This window comes from Aquarana catesbeiana, linkage group LG01 (genome assembly GCF_042186555.1).
Source record: "Aquarana catesbeiana isolate 2022-GZ linkage group LG01, ASM4218655v1, whole genome shotgun sequence".
NCBI classification, from domain to species: domain Eukaryota; kingdom Metazoa; phylum Chordata; class Amphibia; order Anura; family Ranidae; genus Aquarana; species Aquarana catesbeiana.
Genome location: NC_133324.1, coordinates 122092908 through 122114102, shown reverse-complemented (window position 1 = coordinate 122114102; position 21195 = coordinate 122092908). Strand labels below are relative to the sequence as shown.

Below are 21195 nucleotides of genomic sequence, written 5' to 3'. Positions count from 1 at the left end.
TTGGGAGTGTCAAACAGCCTCATAACCATCCAACTTTAAACATTGAAAGGCAGTTTTATGGTGGTCATGAAGTGATCCAGAGGAAGCAAGCCTTGTAAATGTCAAAGGAGGATATGGAAAAACACAAGGTCATCCTGTGTTTACTGTATTGTTCTGCTTAGGGAATAACACTGATACACGAGTTATCTAACACACAACTAATATTCTAATATATTTGGTCTTTGGGGCTTAATTAAAAAATTAGAAAGCAAAATGGTAAATTAAGCTTTAATTGGTCCAACTCTATAATGTATAACAATAATGAAGCCTGCTTATGTTATTTACCTGCATGCTGTACATCTTTATAGTCCATTATTGTCAATTTTATGACACAGTTCTTACAATGTTTACAGTGTCCTTCTACAGAATTGCGAAGGAGAATGGCCTATGGCTTGTAATGTGAAGTTATCCTGTATAACACCTACATGTAGGACTAATTTGCAGGAAATTTAATTAATAGACTCCTAAACCCATCACCCAGATCCTTTCATTGTCATGAGTGTTGTTCACGGAATCTGAAAAGGCCAGGGTCTATAGACCGTGACAGATATTGGCTTTTGGTTTTGACCTTAATACATTTTTCTGCAGTATACATCATATGATTCAATGGGTATAGCTAATCTAAAAATACCCATTGACAATTATGTTTAACTTCTACCAGCTGTACCATTTCTGTTTGATTAGATTAGATATAATATAGTGATTGCAACAAATAAGTCAGCTATGACTAAGCACCGTGTCTGGTATGAAACGTGTCAGCGACTGTACAGTTAGTCTGTACCCATTTGTGATGCTTTGATATCCATCTATATACAATAAATGTGAGTTTTTTGGAGTGCGGCTATCCAGCTATTTATTTTTCCCAACAGATAAGTAATGTCAGAAAACAGGTATAGGCGGATCTTGATTGATAGAGTGGACCAGTTTGATAACGCATAGGATGTAAAGAAGATTACATAGAGCAGGGGTCTCCAAACTTTATAAATAAAGGGCTAGTTTACTGTCCTTAAGACTTTAGGGGCGCTGGACTGTAGCCATTGGGAGTAAAAATTGCCCTGGCATCAGTGGGAGTATACAATGATTCCTTGGTGACCTTGGGAGGAATATTGGCCATCATTGGTGTCAGTGGCAGAAATAGTGCCCATCATTGCTATCAGTGAGAGGAATAGTGCTCCGTCATTGGTATCAGTGGGAGGAATAGTGCTCCATCATTGGTATCAGTGGGAGGAATAGTGCTCCATCATTGGTATCAGTGGGAGTAATAGTGCTCCATAATTGGTATCAGTGGGAGTAATAGTTCTCCATAATTGGTATCAATGGTAGAAATAGTGACCCATTGTTGGTGTCAGTGGCAGGAATAGTGCTCATCATTTGTATCAGTGGAAAGAATAGTGCCCCATCATTGGTATCAGCAGAAGGATTAGTGACCCATCATTGGTATCAATGGGAGGAATAGTGTCCTATCATTGGTGTCAGTTGCAGGAATAGTGCCCATCATTGGTGTCAATGGGAGGAATAGTGCCCATCATTGGTGTCAATGGGAGGAATAGTGCCCCGTCATTGGTATCAGTGGGAGAAATAGTGCCCCATCATTGGTATCAGTGGGAGAAATGGTGCTCCATCATTTGTATCAGTGGGAGGAATAGTGCTCCATCATTGGTAGCAGTGAGTGGCATAATTCCCCATCATTGGTATTAGTGGGTGAAATAATGCCCCATCATTGTGTCTGCCACTCCTCTCTGTCAATCCCTCCACTGGATTCCGCTCGGCCAAAAAATTGAATTCAAAATTCTAACAACTATGTACAAAGCCATCCACAATTTCGCCACCAGCTACATCACTAGCTTAGTCTCTAAATACCAACCTACTCGTTTTCTTCGTTCCTCTCAAGACCTCCTGCTCTCTAGCTCCCTCGTCATCTCCTCCCATGCTCACCTCCAGGACTTTTCCAAAGCCTCTCCAATTCTATGGAATTCCTTACCCCAATCTGTCCGCTTATCTCCTGCTTCAGAGAAGCCTACCCTACCCACACCTAACAACTGTATTTTCATTATTTCCATCAGCTCATCCCCCACAGTTATTACCTTTTGTTTCCACTTGACCCTTCCTTCTAGATTGTAAGCTCTAACGAGCAGAGCCCTCTGATCCCTCCTGTATTGATTTGTATTGTAAGTGTACTGTCTGCCCTCATGTTGTAAAGCGCTGCGCAAACTGTTGGTGCTATATAAATACTGTATAATAATGATAATAATAATCATCATTTGTGTCAGTGGGAGAAATAGTGCCCCGTTTTTGATGTCAGTAGTGACTCATCATTGGTATCAGTGGGAGGAATTGTGCCCCATTATTGGTATCAGTGGGAGGAATTGTGCCCCATCATTGGTATCAGTGGAAAGAATTGTTTCCCATCAGTGGTGTCAGTGGCAGGAATAGTGCCCATCATTTGTATCAGTAGAAAGAATAGTGCCCCATCCATGGTATCAGTAGAAGGAATAGTGACCCATCATTGGTATCAATGGGAGGAATAGTGCCCCGTTGTTGATGTCAGTGGGAGGGGTGTCTCCTATTAGTGGGAAGAAACGTGCTCCAAGGGCCAGATAAAGGCGAGCTAAGGGCCGCAGTTTGGAAACCATTGACATAGGATATTGTAAAGCTAAAGCTAGCCTTCACACTATCTTCACTGACAAAGCTGGCTATATACCAGTAGCATTTTGTTTGAAAATTTTATTTCTTAGACCATTCTTTGGATTTTTGCTAATGGTTGGTGGGGTTAAATCGGCGTTCATTTTGGACCGCAGTGACAAGAAAATTTGATGAAAATTCTGAAAGTGCAGCAAAAAGTCCTGACCTGCATGCAATTACAAAATGGACATAATAGAAGTCTAGGGGAGAGCATAGTTAGTCCACATGAAATCTGAGGGTACACTGCATTGTGACCAAAGTTCAGCTGATCAGTGTGAACTTGCCCTTAGTGTAAAGAAATTAAACTGATGTGATGTGAATAGGTGCATGACAAATGTAATGCATGCCATTATAATGCATACAAGTGCTTTTCTTATTGAGTACCTTCAAGCAATTTTCTCTCCATTTACATGTAATTTTTCCAAATCGGTAATATTTTCAGCCTTCATAAAAAGACCTCAAAATGCAGATATTATATATTAATGTGCAGTATTTAGCGGCATATTGTATAAATAAGCTTGTTTCTACTTCCCATTCCTTTTATGTACAATGTTTCTTTTATTGTTACAAAATGTTCCTTCTTGAATGGTTACAATGGGTACAGGAATAATAACATATTCTGAGAACAGGGAGAGCTTATTGATGAAATCTGTGACATGGAACGTAATGTGATTTATAGAACTGGTATAGACATACAGTGCAGTATAACACATTCATTTCTTCCTAACATTGGCCATGATGCCACGTTGGTGTAGGTTTTATCTGGATTGCTGCAGTCCAGAGGCTCCTTGTGCTCTTTGATGCAGTTATTTTCATTAGAGAGGAGGCTTTGCTACCAATAACATTGTGTTCAACACAGAAATCCTCCCATGTATTCTAGTTTAGAGCCTATTCTAGTCAATACCTTCTAATGCCCTCTGCCTTAAACAAATTACTGACACAACATTGCTGGACCAGTTCAATGCAAACATATAACAGGCATTTAATCTAAATTTAGACATGCCAATTACCATTTATGAAATGGCTTCCCGGGTAAATATAGCAGCCAGAGATAATTGAATCATAGAATTGTTCCTTTATCATCACTGCAATTAACTGTTGTCTGCACTGGTCTCTTCTGGTAACATTAGCTTAGATTTCATTGACAAATAAAATGCACATAAGTGCATTATATAGGGGGGAGATTTACTAAAATTGAAGCACTTAGAACCTGCTGCAGCTGTGCATGGTAGCCAATCTGCTTCTAACTTTAGCTTGTTCAGTTAAAGGATAAGTTCACCTTTAAAAAAAATAAAAATACACATCTTTTTGCAGGTAATAAAAAAAAATGTATTTATTATTTTGTTTACTAGGAGCCTGGAAAGCATTTCACCCATGATCAGCAAATTGCGGGTGCCATGCGGGACTCCTGCAGACTGTCCGTGTATCTGTCTGCTCGTACCTCGTACAGCATTCAACAGCGCCCTGGTAGTTCATTGAGAACTAAGCCACAAAGTCTGTCGGTAGTTGTAGTTCTCCCATTCACAGACCTAAGTTTTGTTTTATATTTTGGTAAACGTGACCGCAGGGAAACCACATGGTCTTTGCATGGTGTAATTAAAGGGAATAAAGTGTGAAAAAGACCATACAAAACTTGGCTACACTATGGCCCAGTATATGACTGTTTGCCTTGTGACCATTCCTCAGGACTCGGTCATAATTATAATGTGTTCTTCTTTCATATTGGATGGTCCAACTCCTGACATATATGAAGGTTAAAGTTGACAACTGCAAATAGCAAAAGTTAGGCTGGGTCAGTGAAATGAATTGTGAATGTAATTTTGGATATTTAACGAAAAGGAAGAAATGTTGTGAAGTTCCAATTTGGAGTAGGCACCCCTTTTCCTATGAATTTGTTTAGCTGTTGCAACTGAAATACTATAACCCATTGTTTCATTGCCAGTTGTATTGTCATGTGTTTTCCCACCATCAGCTGTGAAGTAGAAAATGAAAGCTGACATTTTTTTTTCTCTATTTTTATTTTTTTCCCAACAGCAACTATTCAACTGCCAGTCTCTGCACAAGTTGAGTTTGCCAGACAATGACCTAACAATATTGCCAGCATCTATAGCAAATCTCATTAATCTCAGGGAACTAGATGTCAGCAAGAATGGTAAGTTCCTTTACAAGTTAATTGAATTGTGTGTCAATAAGCTCTTAACTATTGTAGTTGGCACAATAAGTGCATGTTCTTGTTTTCTTTGTTTGATTCTGATTTGTGCCCCTGGATTCAGTAATTTATTTTGTTTCTGTTGATTGTATTTACAGATTACTTTCATTTAGGGATGCAGCATAATATGCTTTACTGACAAAAAGTCGTTTAAATTCTACATGATTCTTTAATTAAATGGCAGCAGTGTCGTCTTTCAACATGTTTCTGAAAAATATACCTTTTGCTAACAGAACTATGGTTAGGCATACTTCCCCAATTTTGGGAGTATAGGGGCAATAAATAGAAGTGTCGGGTAGACATAGGACTTCCTAGCAGTGTGCAGTCACTAAGGCCTCATGCACATGAGACGCTGGTGCAAACTCTGCTGAACACATGTTTTTAAAAGCTGAAACCGGCGTTTAGAAACACCCGTTTAGCCACGTTTTACTGCGTTTGCATCTAGAAGCGTCTGCAGAGCAGAGAATGACATTTTGCGACCCAACTTTGGGGCCCCGTATCTCGGGGCAACTTGGTGCTAGGAACCCCAAATTTGGTGTGCAAACACAGTGGACTACAGTAGCACTACAACATATCCAATTTTGGGGTTCCTAGCACCAAGTGGCCCCGAGATATGGGGCCCCAAAGTCAGGTCGGACAATGTCATTCTCTGCTGCAGAAAAGTACTTGACATTTTGCGACCCGATTTGGATATGTTATATTGTTAGTCCAACTGTGTTAGCACACCAAATTTAGAGTTCCTAGCACCAAGTGGCCCCAAGATATTGGGCCCCAAATTCGGGTCGCAAAATGTCAAGCACTTATGCAGCAGAGAATGACATTTTCCGACCTGATTTTGGGGCCCCATATCTCGGGGCCACTTGATGCTAGGAACCCTAAATTTGGATATGTTCTATTGTTCGTCCAACTGTGTTAGCACACCAAATTTGTGGTTCCTAGCATCAAGTGGCCCCGCGTTTGGCGTCTGAAACGTGGAAAACTTTTGCGTCTGAACCCATTTTTTTGCTTCTGGAAAAACGAAGTTAAACGCAACTGCCTAAAAACGCCAAAAAACGAGACTGTGTACATGGACACGTAGGATAACATTGAATGCTTTCAGGGGCAGTTGAAAAAAGTGTCCAACTGCCTCTGAACACGAGTTTAACAGGGTCTCGTGTGCATGAGGCCTTAAGCCAGCCATAGATGGATCGCAACTTGGCCAGTTCACCAGGGACCTGTCCAAGGTTTGATCCATTTATGGGCAGGCTGATTGTTTCCAAGTCCATCCATTGATTGACTTGGGTACAACCAGCTTGTCGGATTGCTATAACCGCTAGCAGTAATCACTGTGTTCTCCCAGCAGGGACGGCTCTACACAAAAGCTCCTTGGGGGGATTCCCCCATCAACACTGACTGTAAATCAAGCAATTTTTTTTCTTGCAACCTGAAATACCCAATAGGACCATTTGACAGAAGTTGATCCAGGGTTTAGCTTTTGTAGAACAGGGTGGGCCGTACACAGATCGTAATTCATCTGGTTCCTGCTGAACTGACTGAATTTCAAAACCCATGTACCTGGATTAAGACTGCCACTGTGATTGGAGCTGCTTTAACACAACATAGCCCAGCCTCAGAGACAAATTTCCTGTAGTGGGTTGTATGAAGCAAAGCTGAACTCTGTAGGAAAAATGCACACAACTCTGAGTATTACTTTAAAACAGTATTCATTTGACGTCCAGTTAGTGAGGGTGCGTGCAGAGAATAAAGGTGTTTTTTACTTAAGAATCTGTGGATAGAGAAATATTTTAAAGGACTGAATGGCTGGTGCCCATAGTCTGTTTCTGTTCGTCAAAGGCACAGTCTGAAAGGGTGGCTATAGACAGGAGAACCTCATTTCAGCAGAGATTCAGAAATGGTTGCTTGGCTGGATAGTGGAACAATCTCATATCTATGGGGTAGTATGTCTCCCTCCAGCCAGCTTATTTTGGAGAACATTTCATTGGCTGGGTTAATAGACTTGTTCTGAAGTTGCTGTTCCCCCTGTAAGATTCTTAGACAAGCCATACACGGTGCGTATTTCTTTCCTGCAACCACGGGTAGCATAATTCCCCCACCAACACGGACAATGCTGACAGGGGGATGTCCTCCTGCCGCGACATTGTATTCTTCCGGCCGGGGGTGGGCGGGGGAAGCCGCCCTGCCGGGAGAAGACAGTGATTGTCGCTAGCGGCTATAATCGCAAGAGAATCCAGCAGGCTGGTTGTACCCAAGTTGATTGATTAAACAACTTGGTACATTCAGCTTGCCCATTAACAATTCAAATCTTGGCTGGTTCAGCAGGAAGATTTGAACCGTTTATGGCCAGCCTAAATTTCTCTTCTGACACCTGCCACCTGGACAAGTTGTTAGAGGAAATTTCCCTTATAGAGATCTAGATATATAAAAAAGGAACAGGTTGTTTTTCTCTCATTTCCTGTGAAGTCAGACACCTGTCAACTACAGAGGACATCCCCAGTAAAATGTTGAAAGTGATCCGAGTCCTTCCTCACTTCCACAGCTCAGATGATGCAGCCTCCGTTCTTGTTACCTAAAACATCTGAGAGGTTGTGAGAAGTGTTTTTCTCTTATTAGTTGCTGGAAACTTGCAGGGAATGGTTAATTGCCCAGAAGTGAACTAAATTTTAATGTTTCAGATTTGGAGACTAGTTTAGTGGTTCACTACCCTACCTAGCCTTGTTCTTGAGAACCTACAATTTGACCTCTATTATGGAACAAGTATAATGCATCCTGAAGCCGGGATGTGGTAATATCAGGATCTGTGCCATTTCCTTTTCGCTCCATCATGGATGCATGTACTTAGTATCCTGTCGTAATGAAAAAGATTCACCACAGGTCAGTAATAAGTAATAATCTTTGACTTCAGCAGAATTTTTAGTATGTTCGATATAGACCTTAGAATCTTTTAGTGATGCACAATATCTTTTGTTTGAAAAGATGAACGTGAGAATGATCGAAGATCATTTGCATGTGATTCACCATCATTCAAGAAATACTGTACATTTTTTGAGGCGATCTTGTACTTGGTGGTGGTGTTCTGCTTTCCAAATGTACCACAATTAGAGCAACTGGCATTGAAATCTACCATAGCCATAAACATTTGCTTTAAGGTTATGCTATGTTATGTCCACCCATTTTTAGGGTGTAACATGTTCCCAGTGCTGCAGCCGCTGCCCGATCCCCACACTCCCTGTGACAGCAATACAGGGAGAAGTTCCCCATACTAGCTGTCAGTTTTTGAAATCAGCGGGACACCGCCTACACATACACAGAGCTCCTTGTATGAATGGACTACAAGTCCTGACATCCTTTGCAGATGTCCGCTTGTAGTTCTCAATGAACTACTGCTCTGTGGAGCTCCTCGGTAGTTCATGGATTCTTCCCGTGTATCTGCTTGCCCGTACGGGTGTACAGGCACACAGATACACTGACAGATCTGCAGACCTGCATGGCACCAGCGATCTGCTGATCACTGGTGCAATGCTTTACAGGCTCCAAATAAATAAATAAATGCACTTTTTTTTTTACCTGCAAAAAAATAAGCGTTTATTTTTTAAGGGCTGTTATTGATTGAAATTTTCATGTTCGATTAATCGATTTTTTTTTTAATCGATTAATCGACTAATTTCAATTCATTATAACGCACATACAGATCCAACTACTTTTAGCTGATTTAGCACCGTTTTTATGGCAACGGCCGAAGCCAGACATAGCAGGGCATGGCTAGGACGTCACACGTCATAAACTCAGCCTTACTGTGCCCATAATCTCAGCCTTACCATGCCCATAATCTCAGCCTTACCGTGCCCATAATCGCAACCTCACCATGCCCATAATCGCAGCCTTACCGAGCCCATAATGCAGTCTCACCGTGCCCTTAATCTCAGACTTACCGTGCCCATAATCGCAGCCTCACCGTTCCCATAATGCAGTCTCACCGTTCCTATAATCGTAGTCTCGCCGTTCCCATAATCGTAGTCTCGCCGTTCCCATAATCGTAGTCTCGCCGTTCCCATAATCGTAGTCTTGCCGTTCCCATAATCGTAGCCTCGCCGTGCCCATAATCGCAGCCTCGCCGTGCCCATAATCGCAGCCTCGCCGTGCCCATAATCGCAGCCTCGCCGTGCCCATAATCGCAGCCTCGCCGTGCCCATAATGGCAGCCTCGCCGTGCCCATAATCGCAGCCTCACTGTAGTCAGTGCCTGTGCCTGGATTACACAGTCTGCGGGCATCTCCCGCTGTGTGTCTTGGAGCTGAGTGTGAAAACTTTGGCCGTGCTGTGAGAAAAGTCCCGCTCTCCTAGATCAGCTCGGGTTATGGACAGAACACTGCATCTATCACACGAGCTGATCTAGGAGGAGGGCGGGACTTTTCTCACAGCGCGGCCAAAGTTTTCACACTCAGCTCAGAGACGCACAGCGGGAGATGCCCACAGACTGTGTATGACATATAGTGGAGGAGGAGGGAGCGGAGCGGAGCGCTGCGCTGCAGCCACAGCTTGGCCCAAAGCGGCCCCAGGGCAGGCAGCCTACCGATCAAAAGAATTTTGATCGACCAAAAAAATTAACGATTAACCACTTGCCGACCGCCTAACGTAGATATACGTCGGCAGAGTGGCACGGGCAGGCAGAATCACGTATATATACGTGATCTGCCTCCCGCGGGCGGGGGGTCAAATCGGACCCCCCCCCGGTGCCAGCGGCGGTCGGCATCTGACTGGGAGCGTCGGGAGGCGAGGGGGAGACCATCCGATCGTGGCCCCCCCCTCGCGATCGCTCCCAGCCAATGGGAATCCTCCTCTGCCTGTGTGTAGTTTCACACAGGCAGAGGATGTGATGTCATCTCTCCTCGGTCTGGCAGTTTCCGTCCAGCGCCGAGGAGAGAAGACATGTAAGTGCACACAACACAAACACACACAGTAGAACATGCCAGGCATACCTTACACCCCCGATCCCCCCCCGATCGCCCCCCGATCCCCCCCCAATCACCCCCCCCCCCTGTCACAAACTGACATTAGCAGTATTTTTTTTTTTTTTTTCCTGATTACTGCATAGTGTCAGTTTGTGACAGTTACAGTGTTAGGGCAGTGAGTGTTAGGCCCCCTTTAGGTCTAGGATACCCCCCTAACCCCCCCTAATAAAGTTTTAACCCCTTGATCACCCTCTGTCACCAGTGTCACTAAGCGATCATTTTTCTGATCGCTGTATTAGTGTCGCTGGTGACGCTAGTTAGTGAGGTAAATATTTAGGTTTGCCGTCAGCGTTTTATAGCGACAGGGACCCCCATATACTACCTAATAAATGTTTTAACCCCTTGATTGCCCCCTAGTTAACCCTTTCACCACTGATCACCGTATAACTGTTACGGGTGACGCTGGTTAGTTCGTTTATTTTTTATAGTGTCAGGGCACCCGCCGTTTATTACCGAATAAAAGTTTAGCCCCCTGATCGCCCGGCGGTGATATGCGTCGCCCCAGGCAGCGTCAGATTAGCGCCAGTACCGTTAACACCCACGCACGCAGCATACGCCTCCCTTAGTGGTATAGTATCTGTACGGATCAATATCTGATCCGATCAGATCTATACTAGTGTCCCCAGCAGTTTAGGGTTCCCAAAAACGCAGTGTTAGCGGGATCAGCCCAGATACCCGCTAGCACCTGCGTTTTGCCCCTCTGCCCGGCCCACCCAAGTGCAGTATCGATCGATCACTGTCACTTACAAAACACTAAACGCATAACTGCAGCGTTCGCAGAGTCAGGCCTGATCCCTGCGATCGCTAACAGTTTTTTTGGTAGCGTTTTGGTGAACTGGCAAGCACCAGCCCCAAGCAGTGTCAGGTTAGCGCCAGTACCGCTAACACCCACGCACGCAGCATACGCCTCCCTTAGTGGTATAGTATCTGATCGGATCAATATCTGATCCGATCAGATCTATACTAGCGTCCCCAGCAGTTTAGGGTTCCCACAAACGCAGTGTTAGCGGGATCAGCCCAGATACCTGCTAGCACCTGCGTTTTGCCCCTCCGCCCGGCCCAGCCCAGCCCACCCAAGTGCAGTATCGATCGATCACTGACACTTACAAAACACTAAACGCATAACTGCAGCGTTCGCAGAGTCAGGCCTGATCCTTGCGATCGCTAACAGTTTTTTTGGTAGCGTTTTGGTGAACTGGCAAGCACCAGCGGCCTAGTACACCCCGGTCGTAGTCAAACCAGCACTGCAGTAACACTTGGTGACGTGGCGAGTCCCATAAGTGCAGTTCAAGCTGGTGAGGTGGCAAGCACAAGTAGTGTCCCGCTGCCACCAAAAAGACAAACACAGGCCCGTCGTGCCCATAGTGCCCTTCCTGCTGCATTCGCCAATCCTAATTGGGAACCCACCACTTCTGCAGCGCCCGTACTTCCCCCATTCACATCCCCAACCAAATGCAGTCGGCTGCATGAGAGGCATTTTCTTTATGTCCTCCCGAGTACCCCTACCCAACGAACCCCCAAAAAAGATGTCGTGTCTGCAGCAAGCGCGAATATAGGCGTGACACCCGCTATTATTGTCCCTCCTGTCCTGACAATCCTGGTCTTTGCATTGGTGAATGTTTTGAACGCTACCATTCACTAGTTGAGTATTAGCGTAGGGTACAGCATTGCACAGACTAGGCACACTTTCACAGGGTCTCCCAAGATGCCATCGCATTTTGAGAGACCCGAACCTGGAACCGGTTACAGTTATAAAAGTTAGTTACAAAAAAAAGTGTAAAAAAAAACAAAACAAAAAAACACATACAAAAATATAAAATAAAAAAAAATAGTTGTCGTTTTATTGTTCTCTCTCTCTCTATTCTCTCTCTATTGTTCTGCTCTTTTTTACTGTATTCTATTCTGCAATGTTTTATTGTTATTATGTTTTATCATGTTTGCTTTTCAGGTATGCAATTTTTTATACCTTACCGTTTACTGTGCTTTATTGTTAACCATTTTTTTGTCTTCAGGTACGCCATTCACGACTTTGAGTGGTTATACCAGAATGATGCCTGCAGGTTTAGGTATCATCTTGGTATCATTCTTTTCAGCCAGCGGTCGGCTTTCATGTAAAAGCAATCCTAGCGGCTAATTAGCCTCTAGACTGCTTTTACAAGCAGTGGGAGGGAATGCCCCTCCCCCCCAACGTCTTCCGTGTTTTTCTCTGGCTCTCCTGTCTCAACAGGGAACCTGAAAATGCAGCCGGTGATTCAGCCAGCTGACCATAGAGCTGATCAGAGACCAGAGTGGCTCCAAACATCTCTATGGCCTAAGAAACCGGAAGCTACGAGCATTTTATGACTTAGATTTCGCCGGATGTAAACAGCGCCATTGGGAAATTGGGAAAGCATTTTATCACACCGATCTTGGTGTGGTCAGATGCTTTGAGGGCAGAGGAGAAATCTAGGGTCTAATAGACCCCAATTTTTGCAAAAAAGAGTACCTGTCACTACCTATTGCTATGATAGGGGATATTTACATTCCCTGAGATAACAATAAAAATGATTAAAAAAAAAAAATGAAAGGAACAGTTTAAAAATAAGATAAAAAAATAATAATAATAAAGAAAAAAAAAAAAAAAAAAGCACCCCTGTCCCCCCTGCTCTCGCGCTAAGGCGAACGCAAGCGTCGGTCTGGCGTCAAATGTAAACAGAAATTGCACCATGCATGTGAGGTATCGCCGCGAAGGTCAGATCGAGGGCAGTAAGTTTAGCAGTAGACCTCCTCTGTAAATCTAAAGTGGTAACCTGTAAAGGCTTTTAAAGGCTTTTAAAAATGTATTTAGTTTGTCGCCACTGCACGTTTGTGCGCAATTTTAAAGCATGTCATGTTTGGTATCCATGTACTCGGCCTAAGATCATCTTTTTTATTTCATCAAACATTTGGGCAATATAGTGTGTTTTAGTGCATTAAAATGTAAAAAAGTGTGTTTTTTCCCCAAAAAATGCGTTTGAAAAATCGCTGCGCAAATACTGTGTGAAAAAAAAAAATGAAACACCCACCATTTTAATCTGTAGGGCATTTGCTTTAAAAAAAATATATAATGTTTGGGGGTTCAAAGTAATTTTCTTGCAAAAAAAAATTATTTTTTTATGTAAACAATAAGTGTCAGAAAGGGCTTTGTCTTCAAGTGGTTAGAAGTGTGGGTGATGTGTGACATAAGCTTCTAGATGTTGTGCATAAAATGCCAGGACAGTTCAAATGACCCCATTTTGGAAAGTAGACACCCCAAGCTATTTGCTGAGAGTCATGTTGAGTCCATGGAATAATTTATATTGTGACACAAGTTGCGGGAAAGAGACAATTTTTTATTTTTTTTATTTTTTTTTGCGCAAAGTTGTCACTAAATGATATATTGCTCAAACATGCCATGGGAATATGTGAAATTACACCCCAAAATACATTCTGCTGCTTCTCCTGAGTACGGGGATACCACATGTGTGAGACTTTTTGGGAGCCTTGCCGCGTACGGGACCCCGAAAACCAAGCACCACCTTCAGGCTTTCTAAGGCCGTAAATTTTTGATTTCACTCTTCACTGCCTATCACAGTTTCGGAGGCCATGGAATGCCCAGGTGGCAAAAAAACCCCCCAAATGACCCCATTTTGGAAAGTAGACACCCCAAGCTATTTGATGAGAGGTATAGTGAGTATTTTGCAGACCTCACTTTTTGTCACAAAGTTTTGAAAATTGAAAAAAGAAAAAAAAAAAATTTTTTTTCTCGTCTTTCTTTATTTTCAAAAACAAATGAGAGCTGCAAAATACTCACCATGCCTCTCAGCAAATAGCTTGGGGTGTCTACTTTCCAAAATGGGGTCATTTGGGGGGGGTTTGTGCCACCTGGGCATTCCATGGCCTCTGAAACTGTGATAGGCAGTGAGGAGTAAAATCAAAAATGTACGCCCTTAGAAATCCTGAAGGCAGTGCTTGGTTTTCGGGGCCCCGTACGCGGCTAGGCTCCCAAAAAGTCCCACACATGTGGTATCCCCATACTCAGGAGAAGCAGCTAAATGTATTTTGGGGTGCAATTCCACATATGCCCATGGCCTGTGTGAGCAATATATCATTTAGTGACAACTTTGTGCAAAAAAAAAAAAAAAAAAAAAAAAATTTGTCACTTTCCCGCAACTTGTGTCAAAATATAAAACATTCCATGGACTCAACATGCCTCAAAGCAAATAGCTTGGGGTGTCTACTTTCCAAAATGGGGTCATTTGGGGGGGTTTTATGCCATCTGGGCATTTTATGGCCTTCAAAACTGTGATAGGTAGTGAGGAGTAAAATCAAAAATGTACGCCCTTAGAAATCCTGAAGGCAGTGATTGGTTTTCGGGGCCCCGTACGCGGCTAGGCTCCCAAAAAGTCCCACACATGTGGTATCCCCATACTCAGGAGAAGCAGCTAAATGTATTTTGGGGTGCAATTCCACATATGCCCATGGCCTGTGTGAGCAATATATCATTTAGTGACAATTTTTTGTAATTTTTTTTTTTTTTTTTTGTCATTGTTCAATCACTTGGGACAAAAAAAATGAATATTCAATGGGCTCAACATGCCTCTCAGCAAATTCCTTGGGGTGTCTACTTTCCAAAATGGGGTCATTTGTGGGGGTTTTGTACTGCCCTGCCATTTTAGCACCTCAAGAAACGACATAGGCAGTCATAAATTAAAGGCTGTGTAAATTCCAGAAAATGTACCCTAGTTTGTAGACGCTATAACTTTTGCGCAAACCAATAAATATACACTTATTGACATTTTTTTTACCAAAGACATGTGGCCGAATACATTTTGGCCTAAATGTATGACTAAAATTGAGTTTATTGGATTTTTTTTAGAACAAAAAGTAGAAAATATCATTTTTTTTCAAAATTTTCGGTCTTTTTCCGTGTATAGCGCAAAAAATAAAAACGGCAGAGGTGATCAAATACTATCAAAAGAAAGCTCTATTTGTGGGAAGAAAAGGACGCAAATTTCGTTTGGGTACAGCATTGCATGACCGCGCAATTAGCAGTTAAAGCGACGCAGTGCCGAATTGTAAAAAGTGCTCTGGTCAGGAAGGGGGTAAAACCTTCCGGGGCTGAAGTGGTTAATCGAGGAAATAATCTTTAATTTCCACAGGCCTCTTTTTTTATTTTATTTTGTGATAAAGTGATATGATAAAGTGAACTTATTCTGTAAGTCCCAGAATTTGCTATAGGCAGCATATGCTTAAAATCTAAAGTTTCTGGCTTTTTACCAGTAATTAATACGCACAGTTTAATCTGGGTAAAACATTTAATAAAAAAAAAAATGCAATATTGGCATACGATTCCCCATTAAACGCAAAATAACTTCTCCAAATAGGACAGTGCCTAGCTACAAACTGTTCTATTATCTTCATAATAGCTGATTAAGGGTTTTACATCATCGGAGGCTTATTCTGCCCCCTCCTGCCTCTAATCTCTGGATTACATTGATGGTGACATCAGTGGGTGGGGTCTATGAACAAGAAGAACTGCCCAGTAATGGGTGCCACTATTAATATGGCGATCTTGCAGCTTCACGGGTCTTCAGAACGGATAACAAAGTTGGCTAAGACAGAAGAGCAGCTGCAGAATGGCTACTGCAATAGCTATGTCATTCACAGCTCAATTTTTCACAGTTTGAAGGATGAGATTTCTGGATCTAGGCCTGCTGTTATGAAGTTTTGAGTAGACAGTTTTTAGGAACACACTTGAAGTGATTGTAAATGAGCACCTTGTAAAACAAGCCATTCAGTTTAAAATAGAAATGGAAGGCAAATAATTTGTGTGTGTGTGTGTGTGTGTGTGTGTGTGTGTATATATAACTTTTTTTTTTTTTTTTATATAAGTTATCATTTATCCTCTGTTCTCAGCTACATAAGAGCTAGGGGGAGGAGAAGCAACAGCAAACTGATCTTCCCAATGAGAGACTGTGCAGGGAGGTGGGGGTGTCATGTCAAGTCCAATCATTGGAGGAAAGCAGGCTGAGTTCCCAGCACAGCTAGAGAACTGACCACGGTGTGTTCTCCTGCTTAGTGTGCTCAGTTTCTAATAGGAAAGCAGAGGGACTAGCAGGAACACCAGGGATTTCACACAAAGGCAGCAATACAAAGAGAAAACTGTTGGTGTTATCTTGTACATTTGAGGACACTACTATGTATTCTGTTTTACAAGGTGCTCATTTACAATCACTTCAAGTGTGTTCCTATAAACTGTCTACACAAAACTTCATACCAGCAGGCCTAGATCCAGAAATCTCATCCTTCAAACTGTGAAAAATTGATGTATTCTGGACCTGCCCTAACTTCCAACATTCTGGCAAGTAGTAGAATCTCTAGTTTACACCCTTTTGCAGATTCAACTCCTGCTTAAGCCAATCATCTGCTTTCTGGGTCCTTCACACTCCAGTGTGTCTAAAGATGCCTAAAAGTTACTTCTACATGTGCTATATTTCACATGATGCATAATTGCATGTCGCCGAAAGTGGGCACATGGGCCAAACACACTTGACTTGCATTTAAGAATTTAAACTTATTGAAGCTAGAATGAACAATGCTCTTAAAGAGGAAATGCAGTCTGCTCATATAATTTGTAATAAAAACCTCTTTGCCAATTTGAAGCTTCCCTCCAACCACTTTGCATATTTTATTTATATATATATATATATATATATATATATATATACTTTGATTCTGTACTTGCCAAATATGCTGTACATGTTTCCCTCCACCAAGTCTGGCTGCATCCATTTTAACTGTGGGCAGCTGAAGCTGCTGCCTGTTCACTTCCTGGATTTACAGAGACACACCGCCACCTCAGCAGCCCTGCAGCTCTCATTGGCCCTCTTATGATTCATCCCCCCCCTCCTTTCCTGGCAAACCCTCAAGAGAGAGCTGTGCATGATGTCATAAGCCTAGGCTAATGACCAGACAAGAAACAGGACGTGGGCTGTATAAGGTATTTACTGGCAGAAAAAAAAATGTTTTACTATCCAAAATTAAAACAACAAGGGCAGCTTGTTGGGGGGGGGCAGCTCTGCACAAAAACCAATCAGCTTCCAGGTTTTATTAATTGAACGAGCTAAAGTTAGAAGCGGATTGGCTACCATGCACAGCTGCACCAGATTCTGAGTGCTCCAGTTTTAGTAACTCTTCCCCACAGCGTTCAAATCTAGTTTACAACTGATACGATTTGCCAGCACAGTACAGACCATGTTAATTGTAGTAAACATAAGGCCCCTTTCAAACTGGTGGAGTTTTCCAGCTGATCCACCTGCTCAGCATGGGATCTCTCCGTTGATCCCTGCTGAGTAGGCGGATGACAGGTCTGTTTCTGCTCCGCTGATTCAGAGCAGACACAGACACAGCCCGCTTTCCTCTATGGGGTGGTCGGATGTAAATGGACCACCTGTCTGTTTACATCTGACTGCCATCCGATCTGCCAGACAGATGTGGGATGGATCCCCTATTCATCTGTGTTTTTTATTTTTTTTTTATGTCAGCAGGTATCAGTAGGCACATCGCCGTTGATACCCGCCGCTCCTTAGAGGGCAATGGATGGTCCGCTCAGGTCTGCCTTAAAAAAAAAAATAGCAGGCGGACCCGATCGGTCCATCTGTTTGAAAGGGGGCCTTACTCCCCAGCCACCACTTTACCATTATATAGAAGGATAAAGCTAGGTAGGATTTTTAGGCACATAAAAAGAAATGAAGCTATGCGAATGGGAACATGTACTGTAACAAATATACAGTAGGTGTTATCCCAATTTGGCTGCAAACATGGAAATACACTTTAAGGTACATTTTATAGTAATCAAGCTGCTACCTTGGAATTGCACTGGTTGTCTGGCTGTTCTGATAATAGAGATTTCAAGTTCTCTCAATTTTCCTGTGGTTTTCCCTTTACACAGTTCATGTAGATGTCTGAATCAGGCTTCAGTGAAAGACAGAAGATGAGATTAAACTTTATAGGGCCTGTAATAGGAGAAGTGAAACAAATATTGACATTCCCATCAAAATGGAAGGGAAATTACAGAGCTGAAATTCTGCAACCTTGTAGCAGTTCTATTAGATGTATATCCATGGCAGTTTTTCCATATAATAAAGATGATGTGTGGTCTCCAGTGCTTATCAAGAGATCATTTTTATATAAATAATAGTATCAATATATGTTCATTTAATAAAATTGTTTCTAATTATAATTTCTCATAATATATGTACACAATAACAGCTATGTTTGCTCCTTACATATGCAGGTTTAGCTACCTGTGTCTTTGCAGTGATAACACACAATGCACTAACTGTCCAGCTGATATCTCAAGGGACAGTAGTGGGGGTTATTCACTAAAACTGGAGCAAGCAAAGGGCGACTTTATTTCAATCCAGTACTTCCGTTGAAGGAGATATCACTCTCCCTAATTTACCTTTTCACCAGGGCAGAAAAAGAACTGTTTGAGAAGACTCTATGGGGTTCATTTACTAAAACTGTAAAGTGCAAAATCTGGTGCAGCTCTGCACAGAAATCAGTCGGCTTCCATTTTTTTTTTTTTTTTTTTTGCCAAAGCTTAATTGAACAAGCTGAAATTAGAAGCTGATTGGTTACCATGCACAGCTACACCAGATTTTACACTCTCCAGTTTTAGTAACTAAACCCCTATGTAGCACAAAATATGTAATCGCATATATTTGTGCTGATGTGATGAATAAAGACGTTTCTTAAATGCAGTAGAATTTTCTTCAGGAAGTGTGAAATAGAAGCTGTTCCTTTAGCAGTCTTTCTTTACATACACTTCAGTGTTGACCAGCCCCTTTTGAATACCTCCCCTTTCCTGTACAGCAGGCAGCCACTTCCTTTAGGCTCGGTTCACACTGGGGCGACTTGTCAGGCGACCTAGTCGCCTGACAAGTCGCCTCCCGTTCTGTGCTATGGAACCGTTCTAATCGGAGCGACGCAAGTCGCTCCGACTTAGAAAAAGGTTCCTGTATTACTTTGGGGGCGACTTGGGGCAACTTGCATAGACTTCTATGCAGAAGTCGTCTCGCAAGTCGCCCCGGCAGTCGTTTGCAGGTCGCCTCGCTGAGGCGACCTGCAAGTCGTGCCGTCCATGTGTGAACCGAGCCTTACAAGACTGCTTTCTACTGTCATCTGAAACATAACCCTTAAATCCTGATAAATTTCAGGGTATTACAATAACTGCCTTTAAAAAAAAAAGTATTTTTTGACTTGTGAGGAAATACACCTGTGTAGCAAAAGATATTTTTCTATATACACTCACCGGTCACTTTATTAGGTACACCTGTTCAATTGCTTGGTAACACAAATTGCTAATCAGCCAATCACATGGCAGCAACTCAATGCATTTAGAGATCTAGAAGTGGTGAAGACGACTTGCTGAAGTTCAAACCGAGCATCAGAAAGGAGAAGAAAGGGGATTTTAGGTGACTTTGAACGTGGCATGGTTGTTGGTGTCAGACGGGCTGGTCTGAGTATTTCACCAACTGCTGATCTACTGGGATTTTTATGCACAACCATCTCTAGGGTTTACAGAGAATGGTCCGAAAAAGAGAAAAGATCCAGTGAGCGCAGCTGTGTGGATAAAAATGTCTTGTTGATGTTAGAGGAGAATGGGCAGACAATTTTAAGATGATAGAAAGACAACAGTAACTCGACCACTCGTTACAACCAAGGTATGCAGAATACCATCTCTGAACGCACAACACATCGAAACTTGAAGCAGATGGGCTACAGCAGCAGAAGACCACACCGGGTGCCACTCCTGTCAGCTAAGAACAGGAAACTGAGGCTCCAATTCGGACAGGCTCACCAAACTAGGACAATAGAATATTGCAAAAACTATGCATGGTCTCGATTTCTGTTGCGACATTCAGATGGTGGGGTCAGAATTTGGAGTAAAAAACATGAAAGCATGGATCCATCCTGCCTTGCATTAATGGCTCAGGCTGCTGGTGGTGGTGTAATGGTGTGGGGGACATTTTCTTGGCAGACTTTGGGCCCCTTGGTACCAAATGAGCATTGTTTAAGCCCGGGTTCACACCACAACGGGCTGCGGATCGCACAGGAGCGCTGTGCGTCCCTGTTCACCATTTCAGGGACGAATCAGGGCCGATTCTATGCCTGAATTCGGCCCTGAAATGCAGCCAAAGACGCACAGCGTTTTTGTGCAGTGCGCACCGCAGCCGCCCCGGAGATATGTGAACTGGCTCCATAGGGAGCCAGTCACATTCTCCTGCTATGCGAATTAGAGGTGCGGAAACGCACCTCTAATTCGCATAGGTGTGAACCCGGGCTCAATGCCATTGTCTACCTGAGTATCGTTGCTTACCATGTCCATCACTTTGACATCTTTGACATCTTCTGATGGCTCCTTCCAGCAGGATAATACACCATGTCACAAAGCTCAAATCATCTCAAACTGGTTTCTTGAACATGACAATGAGGTCACTGTACTCCAATGGCCTCCACATTCACCAGATCTCAATTCAATAGAGCACCTTTGGGATGTGGTGGAACGGGAGATTCGCATCATGGATGTGCAGCCTACAAATCTGCAGCAGCTATCATGTCATTATGGACCAAAATGTCTGAGGAATGTTTCCAAATCTATGCCACCAAGAATTAAGGCAGTTCTGAAGGCAAAAGGGAATCCAATCTGGTACTAGCAAGATGCACCTAATAAAGTGTCCAATCAGTGTATATTTTTTAATAATATACTGATTCTTGATGTATCTTCAGCTGTTTGTAAGATGGGCGTTGTAGTATTTGATTGCTGATTGCTATGATTGAAGGATGTCCGGCACTGACAGTTCTGCAGGTGGAAAATGACATCTTGCACACTACCAATTGGTTTAATAAGTACAAGAGCTGGAAAATTGATGACCACTTCATGGAGCAGCTGGTTTTCTAGAAATTGAGAATGAAATTGCAATCAGTGTGAGATGATTGCTCTGCTGAGGGTGACTGACTTTTGGGTGTCAGTCACTTACCAACCTGACACATTGGCTTTGTGATCAGTGTTTTATTTTCTGCTGGATAAAAACTTAAAGTGAACCTGGCATGGCAGTAAAAGTGCGCCTTTGGAGTTTCTAAACTCAGGTGACTCCTCACACGAGCCTCAAGCAGAAGATCCAGCCACCGTTAACATCCCATAGTACAAAGTGACTATGAAAGAAATGGCCACATTGGATTGGTGGGTGAC

The 21195-nt window shown here is 42.8% G+C and overlaps 1 protein-coding gene across 3 annotated transcripts in view; it reads left to right on the top strand.

The window, feature by feature from the left end:
- ERBIN (erbb2 interacting protein) overlaps positions 1–21195 on the top strand; it is a 341118-nt gene that overhangs the window by 227772 nt on the left and 92151 nt on the right. For all 3 annotated transcript variants that reach the window (XM_073623490.1, XM_073623499.1, XM_073623482.1), the window contains one exon: positions 4756–4873. In XM_073623490.1, coding sequence (XP_073479591.1) covers positions 4756–4873 — 118 coding nt within the window. The remainder of the gene's footprint in view (positions 1–4755; positions 4874–21195) is intronic.